General features: G+C 42.9%; 1 protein-coding gene and 1 non-coding gene across 2 annotated transcripts in view; one reads left to right on the top strand and one right to left on the bottom strand.

Annotated features, from left to right (window-relative positions):
• LOC126263324 (uncharacterized) overlaps positions 1-25,456 on the top strand; it is a 164,298-nt gene that overhangs the window by 110,665 nt on the left and 28,177 nt on the right. Inside the window, exons 7-10 of the mRNA XM_049960413.1 lie at positions 5,807-5,893; positions 5,957-6,046; positions 14,843-14,973; positions 16,336-16,574. Coding sequence (XP_049816370.1) covers positions 5,807-5,893; positions 5,957-6,046; positions 14,843-14,973; positions 16,336-16,574 — 547 coding nt within the window. The remainder of the gene's footprint in view (positions 1-5,806; positions 5,894-5,956; positions 6,047-14,842; positions 14,974-16,335; positions 16,575-25,456) is intronic.
• Trnap-cgg (transfer RNA proline (anticodon CGG)) lies at positions 1,135-1,209 on the bottom strand. The gene has a single exon. It is a non-coding gene; the product is annotated as a tRNA-Pro (tRNA).

The following is a 25,456-nucleotide window of genomic DNA, read 5'->3' as shown; positions in this document are numbered from 1 at the left end:
TGTAAACTCCACCTGAACAGGCCATGAAGGCCCAATGGTGCCGACCGACCGCCGTGTCATCCTCAGCCCACAGGCGTCACTGGATGAAGATATGGAGGGGCATGTGATCAGCACACCGCTCTCCCGGCCGTATGTCAGTTTACAAGACCGGAGCCGCTACTTCTCAGTCAAGTAGCCCCTCAGTTTGCCTCATAAGGGCTGAGAACACCTCGTTTGCCAAAAGCGCTCGGCAGACCAGATGGTCACCCATCCAAGTGCTAAGACCAGATGGTCACCCATCCAAGTGCTAACCCAAACCGACAGCGCTTAACTTCGATCATCTGATGGGAACCGGTTGCACCACTGCGGCAACACCGTCGTCGTTCAGTAAACAATGCTACACATTTTTTTCTCGGCTAGTTTCAATTGAAGAAATCCGGAATTCGTTGTGGGACATCGTGGAATATTCCTGCTTCAGCCACTATAGTTTCATGAATTTCTGATAGAACGCAGCGCTTTACATACCCTTCAAAATGGCGTCTGTAATGTAGGTGAGTTCCAAGCAAAGAGCTGTCATTGAGTTTCTTTTGGCGGGAAACCAGAGCGTCGCAGATATTCAGAGGCGCTTGCAGAATGTGTACAGAGACCTGGCAGTGTACAAAAGCGGTTTGACTCTTTGGCCGAGGCGTCTGTCGTCATCGCAACAAGATCGCACAAACCTGTCCAATTTCACGCGTGCCGGCCGCACAAAGCTGTGACTCCTGCAATGTTTGAATTCGCACCTTTTGATTTTCATCTGCTGCCACAATGAAGTATGCACTCCGCGAGAAGCAATACGTGGAAGATGAGGAGGTTACTGATGTAGCAAGACGTTGGTCCGGCATCGACAAGTAGCGTGATACCGTGCCGGCATACGGTAACACCCAATAAGGTAGCGTAAGGCCGTCGCATTGAATTGAGATTACATTGAACAATACGATTTTGTAGCCTAAAGAGTGGGAATAGTACGATGTATCTGGAGTTCCGAATGAAACGAGCCCATTTTCGAAAAAAAAGTCTTGCATTACTTATTGATTGCCCATCATTGCTCTTTTCAGTGTAGTTGAACCTATTAAACAATTAATAGGTTGAAACTTCCTGGCAGATTAAAACTGTGTGCCCGACCGAGACTCGAACTCGGGACCTTTGCCTTCCGCGGGCAAGTGCTCTACCAACTGAGCTACCGAAGCACGACTCACGCCCGGTACTCACAGCTTTACTTCTGCCAGTACCTCGTCTCCTACCTTCCAAACTTTACAGAAGCTCTCCTGCGAACCTTGCAGAACTAGCACTCCTGAAAGAAAGGATATTGCGGAGACATGGCTTAGCCACAGCCTGGGGGATGTTTCCAGAATGAGATTTTCACTCTGCAGCGGAGTGTGCGCTGATATGAAACTTCCTGGCAGATTAAAACTGTGTGCCCGACCGAGACTCGAACTCGGGACCTTTGCAAAGGTGCTTACCTTTGCAAAGGTCCCGAGTTCGAGTCTCGGTCGGGCACACAGTTTTAATCTGCCAGGAAGTTTCATATCAGCGCACACTCCGCTGCAGAGTGAAAATCTCATTCTGGAATTAATAGGTTTCTAGAACGTATTACCTGGTTATAACTGGTGAATTTTAACCTGTTATTTGTAATTAATAGTTCAGCTAATCAGTAGCTAGAACCAGCCTTCTATTTTCATCCCAAATTGCACTCCAAGTGAAAGCGAAGTAATGAGAGCGAGTGTTCATAGATTTTCGTTCAGAGTCAAACGCACCCATCCACAGGAGCATGGAAGGGGTGGGGGGTACAGCCATCCTTCTCCTAGCTCTCAGGGGAAGAGAAAAAATATGGTTATCTAACATGATCATTCAGTGCCGGAGGCAACCTATAATTTCGCATTGTAGTCTTCTTTTGAAAACAAATTTATTTGCCAAGATCGCTACGTTAACACAATTATTGGATTATTTTTTTCGTCAATATTAATTGCCGTCCTCAGATCTATGAAAAGACAACATGCCGAGGTTAGAGGCTTTCAATCATACAAATAATGTAGTAGGGCACACACAATAGCTCAATGACAAAAATTACATACCCATAAAACCAGACAGTGGTAGTTACATCACATAATGAGTACAGCACTCTGTCAGAGAAACACTACACAATATGCTGTAAAATGGTAACTCTCATAAAATTTTAAACAAAAGCGTACCATACAAAATGTGGCATGCGTCTCTCTTGTTCGCGCCATTCGTACTCTAAGTTGCATGTACATTATGGTAGTACATCTTGACCCATTTTATAGTAATTTTATATTAAAAATGTTTCGACTATTAGAGGTATTCGTTATTACCGGTTGACTTTGCATTGTATCCGTCCATATGAGCAGAACTTTATGAGAATTACTATGTTACATGATATTGTATAGTACTAGTGTGACGCATTATGTGATATAACTATCACTTTCTAGTTTTATGGGTATGTAATTTTTGTCACTGAGCTGTTGTGTATACCGTACTACCTTTCTTTTTATGATTGTAAGCGTGGAACTTCGATATATTGTCTTTTTGTAGACCTGAAGATGGCAATACATATTGCCGAAACTAGAAACCCAGTCACTGTATTAACGTAGCAACCTTGGCAAATAACTTGATTTTAAAAAGAAGACTACAGTTCAAAAAATATTATGAATGAAGTGCTTTTAAATCCCGACGCAAACAGAGGCGTGTTAAATGTTTAACGTGTGTACGTGCCAGTGGCATTATCTTAGACTCAAAGTAAAAGTCCGATTTTAATATAGTTTATTTTTATTTGAAAGCTAGTTTGATCGGAATGGTTCTTAGCTGTTTTCCCTGAAAGTCTGTTCAGACGTTTAAATTTCATCAACAAAATAAAGTAAAAATGTTTTCTGCCAGTGCACTTTCTTGATATACGCTCCATAATACAAACACTATGTGATCAAAATTATTCGGATACCTGGCTGAAAATGACTTACAAGTTCGTGGCGCCCTCCATCGGTAATGCTGGAATTCTGTATGGTGACAGCTTTCACTATCGGAGGCATACGTTCAATCAGGTGCTGGAAGGTTTCTTGGGGAATGGCACCCCATTCTTCAAGCAGTGCTGCGTTGAGGAGAAGTATCGATGTCGGTCGTTGAGGCCTGGTACGAAGTCGGCGTTCCAAAACATTCCAAAGGTGTTCTATAGGTTTCAGGGCAGGACTCTGTGCAGGCCAGTCCATTACAGGGATGTCATTGTCGTCTAACCACTCCGCCACGTTCCGTGCACTATGAACAGGTGCTCGATCGTGTTGAAAGATGCAATCGCCATCCCCAAATTGCTCTTCAGCAGTGGGAAGCAAGAAGGTGCTTAAAACATCAATGTAGGCCTGTGCTGTGATAGTGCCACGCAAAACAACAAGGGATGCAAGTCCCCTCCATGAAAAACTCGACCACAGCATAACACCACCGCCTCTGAATTTTACTGTTGGCACTACACATACTGCAGATGATGTTCACCGGGTATTCGCCATACCCACACCCTGCCATCAGATCGCCACATTGTGTACCATGATTCGTCACTCCACACAATGTTTTTGCACTGTTCAATCGTCCAATGTTTACGCACCTTACACCAAGCGAGGCATCGTTTGGCATTTACCGGCGCGATGTGTGGCTTATGAGCAGCTGCTCAACCATGAAATCTTAAGTTTTCTCGCCTCCTGCCTAACTGTCGTAGTACTTGCAGTAGATCCTGATGCAGTTTAGAATTCCTGTGTGATGGTCTGGATAGAAGTCTGCCTATTACACATTACGACCGTCTTCAACTGTTGGTGGTCTCTGTCAGTCAACAGACAAGGTCAGCTTGTATACTTTTGTGTTGTACGTGTCCCTTCACGTTTCCACTTCACTATCACATCGGAAACAGGGGACCTAGGTATGTTTAGGAGTGTGGAAATCTTGCGTACAAACGTGTGACACAAGTGACACCCAATCACCTGACCATGTTCGAAGTCCGTGAGTTCTGCTGAGCGCCCCATTCTTCTCTCTCACGATGTCTAATGACTACTGAGGTCGCTGATGTGGAGTACCTGGCAGTAGGTGGCAGCACAACGCACCTAATATGAAAAACGTATGTTTTTGGGGGTGTCTGGATACTTTTGATCACATAGTGTAAGAGCTAAATCAAGTTACGTAGAACTCAAAAAGATCTATATAAAAGTCCGAGAGAAAAATGTTCATCTTTTACAGTTGACCACCAATGATGGTTTTTCGATTTTGAAGTCGCTAATTCCAGCAGCTACAAAGCAAAAAAAAGGTGATTGTGATTCAGCTGTAAAAGATAAACATTCGCTCTCGCAGACTTTTTTGTATATCTGTTTGAGGTCTACAATTCAGTACTAAAAAGCAAACGATTTTTTCCTGATAGTTTAGACAGCCTACTGCAGAACAGCGCAATGGCAGCACACTTTCTTCCGACTTTTTTTGGAATTATCGCCACTGCCTATTGTCTATGTTACTTAAATTAGCTAAATATATACTAAAATATAATCGATGAATATATATGTGAATTAAAAAAAGAAAATCGCTTAAGTGAGAAGACCTCACGTCATAGTTCCGTGTTTCTCCCCGGAAAGTATCCGTGTGAATGTGGGGAGAGAGTGTCGATCGTACATTGTCTGCTAGTGAAATACGAAGTTTAAAAACCATGACATAAAACTTAAATTAAAATTAAAGAAAAGACATAAAAATCCTCTAAAAAGTAAAAAATGTATTGCCCCTTTAGTTTTAATATAACTAGCAAGTTTTTAACACAAGTGCCGTCGCTTAGGGGGATCGCTAAGTAAATAAAATAAAAACAGCATACATATAAAAATGACAAAGTTTGAAATTTAAATACAAGTAAGGTAACTAGACATAGTAGGTAAATATCAAAACAACAGTATCAAATAGTTGAGTCTAAGCGTCAATTAATTTATTCCGAAAAATTCGCAATATAGACCTGATCGTCAACGACGCCTGCCGTCACGCGACTGCCCGCCCCGCTCGCCACATACCGCGCACCGCGCAACCCGCGCTCGCGGTTTAATGAAGCGTGAGTTAATGCAGTAACCACAGGCTACTGCAGAACACACAACTTGTAAGGTAGATTAATGCATAAAATAAAGTTCATACGTAATTGTGTAAAAATATGATATAAAATACATAGGTAATTCCATTTTTAAGAATGTTTCGCTAATTAAAGATGAATTGGTTTTCATATTTTGTATAATAAGTAATTATAACTTCACTGGCTATTCTGAGGTGTGGACGCATGACATGCAACCTGGAACAGATGGCGACAAACAGAAGAGACTTATACCCAGCAATAATGAAAATATTCTGTTCTAGTACGGGTAGTTGCTGTAAACTTCTTTTTTTTATTTACTTATTTAGCGGTTCCCCGACGGGATGACGCTCGGATGAGACTATAGCTACTTCCGTTAAACTTAAAGGGGCAAACATTTTTTTTTTACTTTTTAGAGGCTATTTGTGTCTTTTTTTAATTTTTAGTTTAAGTTTTAGTCTTTCAAGAAATGATTTAAAATGTGGCATTATGTATGTTTTAACAGGGTCGGATTTGGAATTTTTTATGGCTACTTACAAGTCCCCATTCGCTTCCAAAATTTTAAAAATACCCTAATCCTCATGTCTAGACCACCCCAGAAACTATCATATGGGCGTTCTTGTTCGGAATGTAACATTAGTAGTGTGACGGCGTTGCTGAATTTGGCATTCGATGTGTAGTGAGCGGCGCGGTGTTTTTCAGTGGAGACGTCTGACAGCGAAGCCCGCCGGCTAATGAACGAGGTGCTGCGCGAGCTGCGGCAGGCGGCCGCCGTAGCGGCGGACCGCGGTTCGAGCCCCGCGGCGCCACCAGAGGCGGCCCCCACCCCCACTCCCGATGCCACCCCCGCAGCCACACCCAGCCCCACGGCCACGCTGCCGCTGGACGAGGAGATGACCGCCGCCAACGATGTGCTCCGGCAGGCTGCTCCACATCAGGCCGGTAGGCGCTCTCTGGCTCTGCTGTTCTGCCGTGTGTCCGCTAACTGTTCTGTAAAGACGTGCCACTGCTGTGCTGTTTCGTAAATACTCTGATTTCCACAGATTAACGGAAAAAACAACCACTGTAGTAACTCGATCAAGGGGGGAAGGTCATGAAAAACACACACTATTTAAAAGATGCACCAAATCCACAAATTTGAAGATACGGCAATGAAATTTGGACCATGCTTTACATAAGATTAACACGTTTATTGTTAAGTTCCTTGAATTATAGTCCGCAGCTCGTGGTCGTGCGGTAGCGTTCTCGCTTCCCACGCCCGGGTTCCCGGGTTCGATTCCCGGCGGGGTCAGGGATTTTCTCTGCCTCGTGATGACTGGGTGTTGTGTGATGTCCTTAGGATAGTTAGGTTTAAGTAGTTCTAAGTTCTAGGGGACTGATGACCATAGATGTTAAGTCCCATAGTGCTCAGAGCCATTTGAACCTTGAATTATATATAGGGTATCTCTAAAGAAAGTTCATATATGAAGAGGTCTCTGAGCATGCGCTACAAGTCGGAGGAGAGTGGGGCTACGTTCATCGCTTCCGTCGATTTGGAGAGATTCTCGGAAGCGGACGCACGTTCTGTGCGCGAGAATTTTACAAAAAAGGTGATTCGGTGACTGTAGCACGAAGGAAATTTTGCAATGATCGTGGATTGCATAGTGTAATTGATACTTCAAATGTCCCCTTATCCGGAAATGGATCAAAACGTTTGAGGAGACCAGTTCAACACTGATCAAACCCAAATCAAGCGACCAAGGTCACCAAAAACGAGCGAATCTGTTGAGAATGTAAATCGGTCTGTTCGTGGCGATCTTAACCTCCCCATTTGTAAGCGAACAAGTTCTTTAAACGTGCATACATTATCACTGCACCGAATTCTGCAAAAAGACCTCAAAATACACGCTTACAAAATTCAATTGGTGCAACAATTGAATACTCAGGATGCCGTATATAGGCTGTAGTTCGTTAATGATATGACAGAGAGCCCTTCATTTAACATCATCTTGTTTCCTGACGAGGCTCGTTTTCACCTGAACGTCAGGTCGATAAGCAAAATTGCTGCTGCTGGAGAGCAACTAATACTAAATGGAAGCGTGATAAACACTTTCATTCACAAAAAAATTACTTTACGGGCTACGATGTCGACTCGAGGAATAATTGGCCGGTACTTTTTCGAGGACGAGAGTGGTCGTGTACAGTTACAGTGAAGTCAGAACGTTATATGACGATGTTAAACGTTTTTTGGTGCCTGAATTGCCATACTCTCCTGGTTATAACCAAAGAACACTGTTTCTGCAAGACAGAGTCACAGCACGCACGTCCAAGGCGTCTATACTGCCAATTGATCTCCAGGAGGCGTGACATAAATTGCCCCAAGCAGTCCAGATTTGAGCCCCACGATTTTTTTCTCTTATGGGAATATGTCAAATCTACAGTATATGTCAATAATCCGACTGCCCCGGGGCAACTGTAAGAAAATTTCCGTAGCGAAGTGGTAGTCATGCCAGTGTCTACATGCCGGGCAGTCATGCAAACTTTTATTCATCGTTTAAAAGAGTGTTGTAGCCGTGCTGAATTGCGTTTAAATGACATAATTTTAAAGAAATAAATTCCTGAAGTGTATATTTCAACAATAAATAAAGATTTTATCTATAGACTTCAACCTCTATGTGATTTCGACACATCAGATATAAACTATCTTTTGAGACACCCAGTATATTTAACTTTTTTCATGGAATGTAAAAATTTTATTTTCAAAAATAATGCATGTACTTTTTCCACAGGAACTATTCAAGAGATTTGCCGGCGCTACAGTCTGGAACCGCGCGACCGCTATGGTCGCAGGTTCGAATCCTGCCTCAGGCATGGATGTGTGTGAGGTCCTTAGGTTAGTTAGGTTTAAGTAGTTCTAAGTTCTAGGGGACTGATGACCTCAGCAGTTAAGTCCCATAGTGCTCAGAACTATTTTATTTAGGAGATTTCTACACATATTCCTCTATTTAATCCCTTTACATCTAATAAACTTCTTCCATGAGGCATTTTGAGTGTCTCGAGTAGAAAAACTTCAACAATTTTTAATTGTAACTCTGCTAGTTTAATATAAAATTCATGCAAAATCCCAAGCACTTCGATCCATATCTCAGCTTACATTAAGCATTTCAAAATTTACTCTTGAGACAACATTTATTGGATTTATATAAATAAGTTGACTGAAATTCATAATTCTAGCCCTCATTCACTCTCATAAAAATTATATAAACTTAAAAAAACACAATATTCAATGAACGCAGTTTAAATTTCAACTTAATGATTTTCCCTATGTCATACCTTAAGAAGGCCCCAGATTTGTAATCAGGGTCCTCTTTCCCTCCAAGGCTTCTCTTCTGCTTTTTTGTCTTCTGCCTTCTTTCCTTTACCGGGTCTTCAACCGACTTTTCAGCTACAGAGAGGCGCTGTACGTCGACTTTTCTCAAGGTGTCTTGAGTGAAATTTCCCATATTAAAACTGATTCTTTCCACTAACCTCATCCTCCCTACGTTCTCATCATTAAATGCAGAGCTGCAACGTAAGTTGCAGTTCTGACCACTGTAGCAGATGAAAATGTGTTTTTAGGGCATCGTTTCCACATGAGTCGACTTAGAGACCAATTTGGATTCTGAGTTTTGCAATGAACACAGTTTTTTTTTAGAAGTTCATGCTCTGCCGGCCTCTCCTTGTGAATGTAGGGGTTGTTATCCCCCTGAATGTGAGGTATTTACACGAGCTAATGTGGCATAGACGATGAATGAGATGATCGTCTGTATTTATCAGGCACTTCGGATGCAATTTCATCGTTGAAACATTGGGGACTTATTCCCCATGAGTTCTATTAATGAATGAAAAATAAATTGAAAACTGTTATTTTTATTCAGTCCCACGAGTTACACAGAACACAGTTACAGTGTGCAAACCAGCGGCACTGGAATCTATTTATCTCATCCAGACAATTGCCTTTTGATGCTCTGAGAGAGCACAGCACTGGTAGAAACAAACTGATCAAGTGACATACCTGTAGAGCCCAACCTGCTGCAGCTTTCTCTCTGGTCCTACATATCATTTACACTCACCGTATACGACTCCGCACACCCTGTTAAACACCCCTGACGTTGATGACACTGCCTTCCCAGTCCCTTTCAGCTCCATCTTAACCACTTCACATCCGGGCGCAATCGGTGGTTCGTCGACATCTATTCTTCCAAAACCCAGCCAATGATTGTGGGACGGACCACTCATACCTTCCTCCTACATGGCTTCTGCCTAAGAATTTAAGGTCATCCTATCAACTAACACACTGAACTAACTTAAACTGAACCTAGGCAGTCAACTAATAAGGGAACTAGACTATTAGGCAACATAATAAAAACTACAATAAACTAAAATCGCAAAAACTTTTTTGGAACACATGATGTTCATTCTATGGAGAAGAGGTATTGACGTATTATATTCTCGTACTTTTTTATTTTAGACAATGTGTCACATTATGATAAAAACCATAACCATTTTCCGCTATATATTGGTCATCTTCAGTTTCTACACATCGCAGGCGGCATTTGACGAACTAAGCGTTCACGACATGCATTACCATACTGATCGTCTCTGGACTGTAAAGAACTGCAAAAGACTTAGAACGTATTTTTGGTTGTTCTACTTGTATTTAGGGTAGTAAAGTACAGGAAGCTGTACAACACATTACATAAAGTATTTTAAACTGACCATGTGTTACTAAGTCGATGTTGAATCCAGACATGACGCACTATGGGTTACTTTAGAAAACTCTATTGTGGGAAAAATAAAACTGTTGAAAAAAGTGAACCGTATTTGTACTTATTGTACAACTGCTCTCTTGTGAAGAGAGCAATGCCCTTAAACAAGAGGAAGAATCCAATAGTATCCGACTACTAGATTAGGGTAAAGCTTCGCAGCCAGTTAGTGCGTATAGAAACCTGATAATAATGCTACGACGTAATTACGGATCTGAACTACACAAGGTTCAAATGGCTCTAAGCACTATGGGACTTAACTGCTGTGGTCATCAGTCCCCTAGAAATTAGAACTACTTAAACCTAACTAATCTAAGGACGTCACACACATCCATGCCCGAGGCAGGATTCGAACCTGCGACCGTAGCGGTCACGCAACTCCAGACTGTAGCGCCTAGAACCGCACGGTCACTCCGGCCGGCGAACCACAAGGCTAAGCGCTTACTTACAGAATCAAATTAATAGTGGAAATATTGAAAAAGAATGGGAACGCACCAGGAGTTGCATCCACAATGCTGCATTTGAAGTAGTTGGTCAAAAGCGTTAACTAAGGGATAAGAAAGGACTTAGGCTGTCAAATAAAGAAATTGCAACAGCCACAAAGGAGAACAAGAAAGCTTATAATGTGTTATTACAGACAAGAACAGATGGTGATAAAATTAAATATACACTACTTGCCATTAAAATTGCTACACCACGAAGATGACGTGCTACAGAAGCGAAATTTAACCGACAGGAAGAAGATGCCGTGATATGCAAATGATTAGCTTATCACAGCATTTACACAAGGTTGGCGCCGATGGCGACACCTACAACATGTTGACATGAGGAACGTTTCCAACCGATTTCTCATACATAAACAGCAGTTGACCGGCGGTTCCTGGTGAAACGTTGTTGTGATGCCTCGTGTATGGAGGAGAAATGCGTACCATCACGTTTCCGACTTTGATAAAGGTCCGATTGTAGCCTATAGTGATTGCGGTTTATCGTATCGCGACATTGCTGTTCGCGTTGGTCGAGATCCAATGACTGTTAGCAGAATATGGAATCGGATGATTCAGGAGGGTAATACGGAGCGCCGTGCTGGATCCCAACGGCCTCGTATTACTAGCAGTAGAGATGACAGGCATCTTATCCGCGTGGCTGTAACGAATCGTGCAGCCACGTCTCGATCCCTGAGTCAACAGATGGGGACGTTTGCAAGACAACCATCTGCACGAACAGTTCGACGACGTTTGCAGCAGCATGGACTAACAGCTCGGAGACCATGGCTGCGGTTACCCTTGACGCTGCATCACAGACAGGAGCGCCTGCGTTGGTGTACTCAACGACGAACCTGGGTGCACGAATGGCAAAACGTCATTTTTCGGATGAATCCAGGTTCTGTTTACAGCATCATGATGGTCTCATCCATATTTGGTGACATCGCGGTGAACGCACATTGGAAGCGTGTATTCGTCATCGCCATACTGGCGTATCACCCGGCATGGTTGTATGGGGTGCCACTGGTTACACGTCTCGGTCACCTCTTGTTCGCATTGACGGCACTTTGAACAGTGGACGTTACATTTCAGATGTGTTACGACCCGTGGCTCTACCCTTCGTCAGATCTCTGCGAAACCCTACATTTCAGCAGGATAATGCACGACCGCATGTTGCAGGTCGTGTACGGGCCTTTCTGGATACAGAAAATGTTAGACTGCTGCCCTGGCCAGCATAACCTCCAGATCTCTCACCAATTGAAAACGTCTGGTCAATGGTGGCCGAGAAACTGACTCTTCACAATACGCCAGTCACTACTCTTGATGAAGTGTGGTATCCTGTTGGAGCTGCATGGGCAGCTGTACCTGTACACGCCATCCAAGCTCTGTTTGACTCAATGCCCGGCGTATCAAGGCCGTTATTACGGCCAGAGGTGGTTGTTCTGGGTACTGATTTCTCAGGATCTATGCACCCAAATTGCGTGAAAATGTAATCACATGTCAGTTCTAGTATAATATATTTGTCCAATGAATACCCGTTTATCATCTCCATTTCTTCTTGGTGTAGCAATTTTAATGGGCAGTAGTGTAATACAAAGAGAAATATAGTAAAAGCAGATGTAAGAAAAACTACGGACCAAGCATGTAACATTTGTTAGTAATATCGAGGATGAGTTACATGTCAGGCGATCAACAGCTCATCGAGCAATGAAGCATCTCTACAAGACAGAGAAGGATACAGCCAATATGAACCAAATATCAGAAGAATATTGGGAAAGACATTAAATGTGATTATCGTACAATAAAAAACAGAAGTATCAGTAGGTAATTTCACAGACGAACCTTACCTGGATGATCTTTTGACACGTGAAGCACTTGATGAAATTCTGCCAAGAATATAAAATAAAAACGCGATAGGGAAGGACGGAATAAACGCTGTACTTATAAAATAAGATGGTACATTGGTATATCTGTTTGATATATGCTGGAAGAATAGGCATATACCAAGTGCATGGAGGAGTGGAATTGTTATCTCTCATTTTAAAATAGGAAAATGGAATAACTGTTATAATTATGGAGGGATTTGTTCGTTAGACAACTTATAAGACACCTGCTGGAATAATTGGCAAGAGACTACTGGCTATAAGTGAAACACTAATTTTAGAAGAAAACAAATGATTTCAGGAAGTAAAGATTCTTGCACAATAGTGTATTAATTTAATACGGAAGTGCATACAGCCTACTGCTTCTACAGAGCGGCATGTTCTATGAATTATTCAATGCCATTGCATACGCAGGTGCTCGACGTATGACGCCGGGTTTCCACGTACATTACATATGTAACCTGCCCCTTATCGCTTGTTTTTAAGCAGAGTCGATTACGAAAAATCTTTGGATCACGTAAATATGCAAATACTATGGAGCATACTAGAGATAAGAGGTTATGTTAAACACAAAATTCATGTTCTGAGCCGGTTGATGGGGCCGAGCGGTTCTAGGCGCTTCAGTCTGGAACCGCGCGACCGCTACGGTCGCAGGTTCGAATCCTGCCTCGGGCATGGATGTGTGTGATGTCCTTAGGTTAGTTAGGTTTAAGTAGTTCTAAGTTCTAGGGGACTGATGACCTCAGATGTTAAGTCCCATAGTGCTCAGAGCCATTTGAACCACGTTCTGAAAGTTATGTACACGGACATTTTTCAGATTGATACCTATGAAAAAGGATATCAGACAAGGGTGCAGTTTGTCATTGTCATCAATGATTTTACTGTATTTGGCGATGAAAATAAATACAGTATTTCATATGAACGTCACACCTGCTGGGCAAAGAACACAAAATGGAAATCTCATTTGGTAAAAGGAACGTAATGACATTTAAAAGAGTTGAGCCAATCAGATCAAAAATTGTTGTCAATAACAGGATAATTTAAAAAAGTAATAATTTTAAGTTTTTAGCGATCCATATAAGTTACGAGAGTAATAGAGATGTAGACAACAAGCTTCATCAGTTCCAGTACATATGTGGCATATCTTAAAGAACAGAGTTAAAAGCAAAAAAAATAAAGTTTCATGAAACAACGGCTGCGAAAAATCTGCTGTAAGGGAGTGAAACTTGGGTTCTCACAAAGAGGGATAACAGCACAATACAGGAGCTGTAATGAGATTTCTAAGAGCAAAGAAAGGCTGCACAAGGCAATACCAGATTGGGAATGAACAAATTATGGAAGAACTGAAAACTGAAGGGGTAAACAACACAACAGAGAAATACAGAAACAGGTGGAAAAGGCATGCGAACAGAATTTTGATATACAAGCCGACAGGAAGAATAACCCCCTCTGGTTGAAAATGAGATTTAAAGATGCAGCAGGCAGTCAGCACAATCCTTGGAGGTGAAGATTATGATGATGATGATGATGCTAAGGGTACGAATCTGTCACACCGACTGAACGCAGGAAATCGGTAGTAGGGAAGGTGAGCAAAAGATTCGTATTTCTTGGGAAAATTCTGGGAAAATTGCAGTTTACATGACAGCTAAAGATTGATATAGCTCTTACTAATGGGTAGAATAAAGTCTCAGAGAAATGAAATGGGAATCTTTGGGAGAAAGGTGACGTAGCTCTCTCAAAACTCTGATCGGTAAATCCAGAGACTCAGTATTCACGGTAGGTTTTGTAACAGCATTTCTATCTCCAGTGTTTGTTTCTCGTAGGGACACGTTAGGACATGCTAGAAGGCATATGTGCAATAATTTTACCTTCAGTCCATTCGCAAAGGGGGCTTTTTGTATATTCTTACATTCCTCGCTATGTACTGGTTCTTGAAACATGTAGTGAGGCTTTCTAAGGACAATCAATATATGTTTTCAACTGTCTGCGCGTTGAAGTTTTTCATAGTTTCCTTGACGTTCTTCCTCGAGTCAAACAAACCTTTCGCCATTCGTGTTGCCCCTTTTTGTATACATTCAGTATCCCCTGTTAGTCGTATTTCGTACGCATTCCACACACATGAACTATAATCTAGGAAAGGTAGCAAGAGTGTTTTATAAGCAATCGCCTTCATAGACTGACTACTTTTTCCAAGTACCCTGCCGACGAATGGAAGTCTGCTGCTTCATTTACCTGCGACTGAGCATGTGCGGTCTAACCACAACAAATACGTATCACACAATCACACAATTTTTACGAATATATGCCACACAATTTGTACAAACATATATCGCACAATTTGTAACAGCCATGTATTTCTATCAGTTGACTGATTCCAATTGTGACGCTGACATTGTTGTCATAGGATAATACGCTGCTCAAAACTGATCACTCAATAAAAATGTCAAAACTGTAAATCCATTGAGACCACCAATGCTACCAAACGTTCTGTGGACACAGCTGCAGATGTACAGAGCTCAAGCAACAGATGTTAGTGCTCATCCACCTAGGTTGCTAGCTCTGTTGCAAGATCAAGTTCCCATGTTGCAGGAACCGCGTACAATCTTATCAGCGAGGTGTACGTCAACGGCAGCGCAGATCAGGGCTCCGAGCGCGACCAGCAGACTGCTGCGGACCCCGCAGTCACCTACCAGGGCCAGCCAGGACACCTCACCATACAGGTAACGCCGGACCAAAAACATACACCATCTGGACCAGAGCTACTATTCTCCGCTCCACTGGGAGACCAATGAATCTGTACGCAGATGAACGCTGCCACATCCCTGGAAGAACTGTTGTTACGGTATAGGTGTAATTGCCCACAATGTGCGTCATTCCTTGAATTCATTCCAAGAACTGATAAAACAGTGCTGTGCTTAGGAGGCAGTACAATCAATCCGCTTCTCTTTCTAGGCTTCACTCGCTGGAAAATGTTGCACCAATACAAATCCCGTCTTCTCGTAGCTGTCATATGCCTCCAAGAAACAATGATGAGGCTTTTAGCATAATTTCCCCTCCCCAGGCAGGTAATCTATGCGACAAAATTGGAAGCATGCTATAGATCGAATTTCCATCATGAAATTTTATGGAGTGTGTGACTCAAGTCTGCTGGAAATTGATTGTCATTTATCACAGTATGTCATCAGACACTTTTATGGGTCCATATTCATATTATATCCGATTTTCAAGACACTACACAGTCTATCTAACTGATCTTCCGAGTTCTTTGTCATCTCTGACAGAATTATAATGTCATCCCCAAACCTCAAAATTTTTATTTCTTCTCCCTGAACCTTAATTCCCTTTCAAAATTTCTTCTTTGTTTCCTTAACTGTTCGCTCAGTTTACAGATAGAATAACAGCTGCTGCATCCATTTCATTTCTACATCTACATCTACATCATACTCCGCAAACCACCTAATGGTGTGTGGCGGAGGGTACTTTCGGTACCACTATCTGATCCCTCCAACCCTGTTCCATTCGCGAATAGTGCGTAGGAAGAATGATTGTCGGTAAACCTCTGTATTGGCTCTAATTTCTCGAATTTTCTCCTCGTGGTCAATACGCGAGATGTATGTGGGGTGAAGTAATATGTTGTCTCACTCCTCCGACTCTTACAACTACAATCTGAATTCTGCACAAGTAGTCGATGTACTTTTACTCCCTGTATTTTATCACTGATCACATCAGGATTTCGAACGTTATATTCTTGTAGTTTTGTCAAAAGCTTTATCTAAATCTACAAATGCTGCAAACGTGGCTTTGTCTTTCTTCAGGGTATCTTCGGAGACAATGGAAAGGTCTGTACTGCCTCTCTGATTCCCACATTTCTCTCGAACTCAAACTGATTTTCCTTCAGATCAGCTTCTCCCACCCGTTCCACTGATCTACAGATACAGTCGTGTCAATATTTTCCAATGTTGATTTCTGAAAGTGATGTTTCGGTAATACTCAAACCTACCAGCTACACTCTAGGGAACTGGTTCTCAAACGAATGTTCAGCTCTGCCGCTTCGTCACATCAGACATCTGTGTTGTTTGCAGGTGGAGGACAACCCCGCAGACTACGAGTACAACCCGGACGACTACAGCAGCTTCGAGCCCGACACGCTGGACCGCAAGGCGGGGTCTCAGCACCACAAGGAGGGGGGCGTGGCCCGCGAGCAGCCGCAGCCCGGTCAGGACGCCACGCTGACGTCACTGCGGTCGCAGGATTCCGTGGAGAGGCCCGGGCACATCCTGCTGAGGACCTCCGGCAGCTTCCGCAACGACTCCATCACTAGGTGCGTTCTACGCACTAGCTTCATCCGTGCTCCACTTGTGGGACCAACCAGTGGTGCAGCTCGTGTGTCAGAATACTTCGCACTTTTCTTATTCAAAGTAGCGGGATGCATCGACAGTGGTTGAAGTGGAGACACAATAATAAAACGCATTTCCATGCTTAACACGATGTAGGAAACCTGCTAGCGTTCAAAACAGCTTCCAGTCATCTCTGAATAGATAACCCGGACCTGTATGGTTTTCAAGGGTATCTTAGATCATTCTTCCCGCAAAATAGTTGTAAGTTCAGGTAACAAAGATGGAGGTGGGAAAGGGTCAAATACGAGGGTCACTCCAAAAGAAATGCACAGTATTTTTGTAAAAATACAGTTTTCATTCTGCATGTGTGAAAGTTTTACAGTGTGTAGATACATCCTTCCCGCTTGTGTTCAAACTTAGTTCAACCTGTTCCCGTTAGTGGGCGCCGTCACAGCATGTCTTCAAGATGGCTTCTACACTTGACGTTAGTCAGAAGCAACGTGTTGTCATAGAATTCCTGTGCTGTGAAAGCGAGACAGTGGGAAACATCCACAAGAGGCTGAAAAAGGTATATGGAGATGCTGCTGTCGTTCGCAGTACAGTTAGTCGGTGGGCAAGCAGGTTACATGATGAAAGCGCCCACGGCAATATTAAGGATTGTCCTCGCAGCGGCAGGCCTCATACTGCACACACTCCAGACAATGTGCAGAGTGTTAACGAATTGGTGACTGCTGACAGACGCATTACAGTGAACGAATTGTCACACTACGTTGGGGTAGGGGAAGGAATTGTTTGCAGAATACTGAAAGTGTTGGAGTTAAAAAAGGTTGCGCCAGATGGGTTCCCAGGATGTTGACAGTGGCTCACAAAGAAACAAGAAAAACGGTTCGCAGCGAACTTTTGGAACAGTAAGAGAATGGTGGAGATGAATTTATTGGAAGAATTGTGACAGGTGATGAAACACGGCTCCATCATTTTTCACCAGAGACGAAGAGGCAATCAATGGAGAGCCATCATGCAAATTCACCCAAGAAAAAAATTCAAAACCACACCTTCTGCTGGAAAAGTTATGGCTACGGCGTTTTTCGATTCCGAAGGACTCTTGCTGGTGGACACCATGCCAAGTGGAACCACCATAAATTCTGATGCATATGTGACAACACTGAAGAAACTTCAAGCTCGACTGAGTCGTGTTCGACCACATCGACAAAAGCAGGATGTTTTGCTGTTGCACGACAATGCGCGGTCACATGTCAGTCAAAAAACCATGGAAGCGATCACAAAACTCGGATGGACAACACTGAAACACGCGCCTTACAGTCCTAACCTGGCTCCATGTGACTATCATCTCTTTGGAAAACTGAAAGACTCTCTTCGTGGAACAAGGTTTGAAGTTGATGACTCCCTTGTGCATGCTGCCAAACAGTGGCTCCAACAGGTTAGTCCAGAATTTTACCATGCGGGTATACAGGCGCTGGTTTCAAGATGGCGTAAGGCAGTTGAGAGGGATGGAAATTATGTGGAGAAATGAAAATATTGTTCCTTAAGGATGTATCTACACACTGTAAAACTTTCAAACATGTAGAATGAAAGATAGATTCTACACACTGTAAAACTTTCAAACATGTAGAATGAAAGATGGATTTTAAAAAAATAGTGTGCATTTCTTTTGGAGTGACCCTCGTACACTTCTCTCCAAATATGACCTGAAATCTGGTGACTGTGACGACCACGGGAGATGCGACAACTCATTCTCGTGCTCGCAAAACCACTCTTGGACAACGGAGCTGTGTGAACAGGTGCTATGTCATCTTGTAACACAGCATCACCATTGGGAAACAAACAGTGTACTATGAGATGGACCTGATCATCCAAAATTGTCACATAATTCTTGCAGCAATCCGACATCAGTTACTAAGGGGCTCATGATGTACCACGATATGGCCGCCCAAATCATCGCCGACCCCCGGCCGTGTTTCATACTTGGGACCTAAACTTGGTCACAAGTTGGAAACAGTGTGAAATGAGAATCGTCCGACCAAATAACTTCCTTCCATCGTTCCACAGTTAAAATTTCGGCACCGCGTTTGCCTGTTACGGAGAGTGCATCATTGATGTGCGGCTTAGAAATTCCAGCTCGCCCTGCAATTCGCTGCTTATTGAGTTCCCTTCGCTTTGTTTTGGTGCTGACAGGGTTCGCGATGCGACATTCAGTTCTGAAATGACTGTTGCAGCTGTCGTCCTCTTCTTTTTCGTCACAATCCACTTCAACGGTTGTCTGTCACGATTATTCAACACATTCGTCCGCATTGTGACTGAGTGGATGGTGTTCCTTCGCTTTCCCTGTATGCGGATGAATCTTTGTGGTTGGTGTCTCTTGAAACTCCAAACACTTCGGCTACACTGGCTACGGACGCATCCACCGTACGAGGAGCGACAATTTGCCCACGTTCTAATTCACTTATCACCGACAAAGGCACACACAACTACGCGTAACACTGCTCTGATAACGACTGACTCTTGCAACGTATTGAGGAAATTACACAGGCATGGTCAAACACAGTGTGTCTCACAATGTTTTGAAGATTACAAATTGGAATAACGCTCAATAAAAGAAAGATACAGGATAGAGCAAGACTGCACTGAATGCCACAGTGCAACAAAATCTTGACTTCACAGATGTGCAACTTTGAAGAGTTTTGTAAAGCCTTTCTTAATTCCCTGCCCCCACTGAATCCAAGCCAAAACATGTTTGCAGATACACAGATAGTGCAAAACTGTTTTGTTCAGTTATGTAGAAAGGCTAACAGTTATCGTAAAAAATGAAATTCAAAGGATACATAAAAAAGAATTTGAGGACTGATGATCATGATAAACTAGCTACAATCGTTCAATTGTTCGAAACTCTCACCTACTCGCTCTGCAGCTCCCGTATCATTTGCTGACAGCAACTGCCATACTCTTGGCGGTGGACTCTCTACATCTACATCTACATTTATACTCCGCAAGCCACCCAACGGTGTGTAGAGGAGGGCACTTTACGTGCCACTGTCATTACCTTCCTTTCCTGTTCCAGTCGCATATGGTTCGCGGGAAGAACGACTGCCGGAAAGCCTCCATGGGCGCTCGAATCTCTCTAATTTTACATTCGTGATCTCCTCGGGAGGTATAAGTAGGGGGAAGCAATATATTCGATACCTCATCCAGAAACGCACCCTCTCGAAACCTGGACAGCAAGCTACACCGCAATGCAGAGCGTCTCTCTTGCAGAGTCTACCACTTGAGTTTGCTAAACATCTCCGTAACGCTATCACGCTTACCAAATAACCCTGTGACGAAACGCGCCGCTCTTCTTTGGATCTTCTCTATCTCCTCTGTGAATCCGACCTGATACGTATCCCACACTGATGAGCAATACTGAAGTATAGGTCGAACGAGTGTTTTGTAAGCCACCTCCTTTGTTGATGGACTACATTTTCTAAGTACTCTCCCAATGAATCTCAGCGTGGCACCCCCCTTACCAACAACTAATTTTATATGAACATTCCACTTCAAATCGTTCCGCACGCATACTCCCAGATATTTTACAGAAGTAACTGCTACCAGTGTTTGTTCCGCTATGATATAATCAATACAATAAAGGATCCTTTCTATGTATTCTCAATTCATTACATTTGTCTATGTTAAGGGTCAGTTGCCACTCACTGCACCAAGTGCCTATCCGCTGCATATCTTCCTGCATTTCGCTGCAATTTTCTAATGCTGCAACTTCTCTGTATTCTACAGCATCATCCGCGAAAAGCCGCATTAAACTATCGACACTATCTACTAGATCATTTATATATATATTGTGAAAAGCAATGGTCCCATAACACTCCCATGTGGCACGCCAGAGGTTACTTTAACGTCTGTAGACGTCTCTCCATTGAGAACAACATGCTGTGTTCTGTTTGCTAAAAACTCTTCAATCCAGCCACACAGCTGGTCTGATATTCCGTAGGCTCTTACTTTGTTTATCAGGCGACAGTGCGGAACTGTATCGAACGCCTTCCGGAAGTCAAGGAAAATAGCATCTACCTGGGAGCCTGTATCTAATATTTACTGTATCTCATGAACAAATACAGCGAGTGGAGTCTCACACGATCGTTGTTTCCGGAATCCATGTTGATTCCTACAGAGCAGATTCTGGGTCTCCAGAAACGACATGATACGAGAGCAGAAACATGTTCTAAAATTCTACAACTGATCGACGTCAGAGATATGGGTCTATAGTTTTGCGCATCTGCTCGACGACCCTTCTTGAAGACTGGGACTACCTGTGATCTTTTCCAATCATTTGGAACCTTCCGTTCCTCTAGAGAGTTGCGGTACACGGCTGATAGAAGGGGGACAAGTTCTTTCGTGTACTCTGTGCACGTGTTATTCCGTAGATCAGCTGACTGTACTTCAAAGATTCTTGGACCAGAATCTCAACCCTGTTGGCTACCAGCAGCAAGTTATTGCTTTCATTTCTAGTCGTAAAATCCCTGTTGTTGTTGTTGTGGTGGTCTCCAGTCCTGAGACTGGTTTGATGCAGCTCTCCATGCTACTCTATCCTGTACAAGCTTCTTCATCTCCCAGTACCTACTGCAACCTACATCCTTCTGAATCTGCTTAGTGTATTCATCTCTTGGTCTCCCTCTACGATTTTTACCCTCCACGCTGCCCTCCAATACTAAATTTGTGATCCCTTGATGCCTCAGAATATGTCCTACCAACCGATCCCTTCTCCTGGTCAAGCTGTGTCACAAACTTCTCTTCTCCCCAATCCTATTCAATACTTCCTCATTCGTTATGTGATCTACCCATCTAATCTTCAGCATTCTTCTGTAGCACCACATTTCGAAAGCTTCTATCCTCTTCTTGTCCAAACTATTTGTCGTCCATGTTTCACTTCCATACATGGCTACACTCCATACAAGTACTTTCAGAAATGACTTCCTGACACTTAAATCTATACTTGATGTTAACAAATTTCTCTTCTTCAGAAACGCTTTCCTTGCCATTGCCAGTCTACATTTTATATCCTCTCGACTTCGACCATCATCAGACCCATTTACTACTTTAAGTGTCTCATTTCCTAATCTAATTCCCTCAGCATCACCTGACTTAATTCGACTACATTCCATATCCTCGTTTTGCTTTTGTTGATGTTCATCCTATATCCTCCTTTCAAGACGCTATCCATTCCATTCAACTGCTCTTCCAAGTCCTTTGCTGTCTCTGACAGAATTACAATGTCATCGACGAACCTCAAAGTTTTTATTTCTTCTCCATGGATTTTAATACCTACTCCGAATTTTGTTTCCTTTACTGCTTGCTCAATATACAGATTGAATAACATCGGGGAGAGGCTACAACCCTGTCTTACTCCCTTCCCTACAACTGCTTCCCTTTCATGTCCCTCGACTCTTATAACTGCCATCAGATTTCTGTACAAATTGTAAATAGCCTTTCGCTCCCTGTATTTTACCCCTGCCACCTTCAGAATTTGAAAGAGAGTATTCCACTCAACATTGTCAAAAGCTTTTTCTAAGTCTACAAATGCTAGAAACGTAGGTTTGTCTTTCCTTAATCTTTCTTCTAAGATACGTCGTAAGGTCAGTATTGCCTCACGTGTTCCAGTATTTCTACGGAATCCAAACTGATCTTCCCCGAGGTCGGCTTCTACCAGTTTTTCCATTCGTCTGTAAAGATTTCGTGTTAGTATTTTGCAGCTGTGGCTTATTAAACTGATTGTTCCGTAATTTTCACATCTGTCAACACCTGCTTTCTTTGGGATTGGAATTATTAGATTCAACTTGAAGTCTGAGGGTATTTCGCCTGTTTCATACATCTTGCTCACCAGATGGTAGAGTTTTGTCAGGACTGGCTCTCCCAAGGCCGTCAGTAGTTCCAATGGAATGTTGTCTACTCCGGGGGCGTTGTTTCGACTCAGGTCTTTCAGTGCTGTCAAACTCTTCACACAGTATCGTATCTCCCATTTCATCTTCATCTACGTCCTCTTCCATTTCCATAATATTGTCGTCAAGTACATCGCCCTTGTATAGACCCTCTAAATACTCCTTCCACCTTTCTGCTTTCCCTTCTTTGCTTAGAACTGGGTTTCCATGTGAGCTCTTGATATTCATACAAGTGGTTCGCTTATCTCCAAAGGTCTCTCTAATTTTCCTGTAGGCAGTATCTATCTTACCCCTAGTGAGATAAGCCTCTACATCCTTACATTTGTCCTCTAGCCATCCCTGCTTAGCCATTTTGCACTTCCTGTCGATCTCATTTTTGAGACGTTTGTATTCCTTTTTGCCTGCTTCATTTATTGCACTTTTATATTTTCTCCTTTCATCAATTAAATTCAATATTTCTTCTGTTACCCAGGGATTTCTACTAGCCCTCGTCTTTTTACCTACTTGATCCTCTGCTGCCTTCACTACTTCATCCCTCAAAGCTACCCATTCTTCTTCCACTGTATTTCTTTCCCCCATTCCTGTCAATTGTTCCCTTATGCTCTCCCTGAAACTCTGTACAACCTCTGGTTCTTTCAGTTTATCCAGGTCCCATCTCCTTAAGTTCCCACCTTTTTGCAGTTTCTTCAGTTTTACTCTACAGGTCATAACCAATAGATTGTGGTCAGAATCCACATCTGCCCCTGGAAATGTCTTACAATTTAAAACCTGGTTCCTAAATCTCTGTCTTACCATTATATAATCTATCTGATACCTTTTAGTATCTCCAGGGTTCTTCCATGTATACAACCTTCTTTCATGATTCTTAAACCAAGTGTTAGCTATGATTAAGTTGTGCTCTGTGCAAAATTCTACCAGGCGGCTTCCTCTTTCATTTCTTAGCCCGAATCCATATTCACCTACTACGTTTCCTTCTCTCCCTTTTCCTACTACCGAATTCCAGTCACCCATTACTATTAAATTTTCGTCTCCCTTCACTATCTGAATAATTTCTTTTATTTCATCATACATTTCTTCAATTTCTTCGTCATCTGCAGAGCTAGTTGTCATATAAACTTGTACTACTGTAGTAGGTGTGGGCTTCGTATCTATTTTGGCCACAATAATGCGTTCACTATGCTGTTTGTAGTAGCTTACCCGCATTCCTATTTTCCTATTCATTATTAAACCTACTCCTGCATTACCCCTATTTGATTTTGTGTTTATAACCCTGTAGTCACCTGACCAAAAGTCTTGTTCCTCCTGCCACCGAACTTCACTAATTCTCACTATATCTAACTGTAACCTATCCATTTCCCTTTTTAAATTTTCTAACCTACCTGGCCGATTAAGTGATCTGACATTCCACGCTCCGATCCGCAGAACGCCAGTTTTCTTTCTCCTGATAACGACATCCTCTTGAGTAGTTACCGAGCGAGGTGGCGCAGTGGTTAGACACTGGACTCGCATTCGGGAGGACGACGGTTCAATCCCGCGTCCGGCCATCCTGATTTAGGTTTTCCGTGATTTCCCTAAATCGATCCAGGCAAATGCCGGGATGGTTCCTTTCAAAAGGGCACGGCCGACTTCCTTCCCCGTCCTTCCCTAATCCGATGAGACCGATGACCTCGCTGTCTGGTCTCCTTCCCCAAACCAACCAACCAACCAACCTTGAGTAGTTCCCGCCCGGAGATCCGAATGGGGGACTATTTTACCTCCAGAATATTTTACCCAAGAGGACGCCATCATCATTTAATCATACAGTAAAGCTGCATGCCCTCGGGAAAAATTACGGCCGTAGTTTCCCCTTGCCTTCAGCCGTTCGCAGTACTAGCACAGCAAGGCCGTTTTGGTTATTGTTACAAGGCCAGATCAGTCAATCATCCAGACTGTTGCCCTTGCAACTACTGAAAAGGCTGCTGCCCCTCTTCAGGAACCACACGTTTGTCTGGCCTCTCAACAGATACCCCTGCGTTGTGGTTGCACCTACGGTACGTCTATCTGTATCACTGAGGCACGCAGGCCTCCCCACCAACGGCAAGGTCCATGGTTCATGGGGGGAATCCCTATGAGTCGTGAAATCAGATTGTTTAAAAGTTTTCATTCCATGCTTTACTCCGTCTTGAGCAGCTTCAGATCAATATACAGACAAGAAAAAATGACGACACTCTTTGTACAAGTGATATAGAGTATGTATACGCACTGCAGATTCACCTTCCATGCAACTGCACACAAATTCAGTACTATGATTTGTTTAGGACGAAGAGGTGAGTGTCTGGGTACACTCATGTTCCGTGGAAACCGAAAACAATTTTGCATGAAGGAATTTAACGTCTGTCTCAGAGTGGGATAAATGTATTAACAGCTACAGCGATTACTTTTGAAATAATAAGCAGTCATTTACTTTGTTCTCTCTGTTTCTTTTTCATTTGACTGGCCCTTATAGAAACTGTGTGTATGCCTTGATGTAGCATAACTTGCGGTGCCCAAAATCACCCAGACTGCATTCATTCAGTACTTGAGAAACAAATTTCTCTAATCTCAGTAGGAGAAGGAATACTATTTGATGTTCTACTAAACACTTGGAATTTGCTTACTGACAATAAATGATTATAATCGAACTTGGACGTTCCTTCTCGGTTCACACGTTCATGACTAAATTGTTCTCTGTTCCGATGGGTGTTTCTCCTCCAATATTGAGTTATGGGTTCTGGCTCATCTTCGTGACCTCAATCAAGCTCTTTGTCAGGCCCCGGACTTCTATCACCACAATGACTTCTGGATACATCTTTTCCTACTTTCTCCTCTCTTGTAATTCATGACCCACCTCTCTCCTTCTCCTATTAATCGCCATTTGACTGTCTTTGAATCTCAGTAGCGACCAA

Source organism: Schistocerca nitens, chromosome 6 (genome assembly GCF_023898315.1).
Source record: "Schistocerca nitens isolate TAMUIC-IGC-003100 chromosome 6, iqSchNite1.1, whole genome shotgun sequence".
In the NCBI taxonomy this organism is placed as follows: Eukaryota; Metazoa; Arthropoda; class Insecta; order Orthoptera; family Acrididae; genus Schistocerca; species Schistocerca nitens.
The sequence above is the reverse complement of the archived record's forward strand: the minus strand, read 5'-3'. Positions and strand labels throughout refer to the sequence as shown.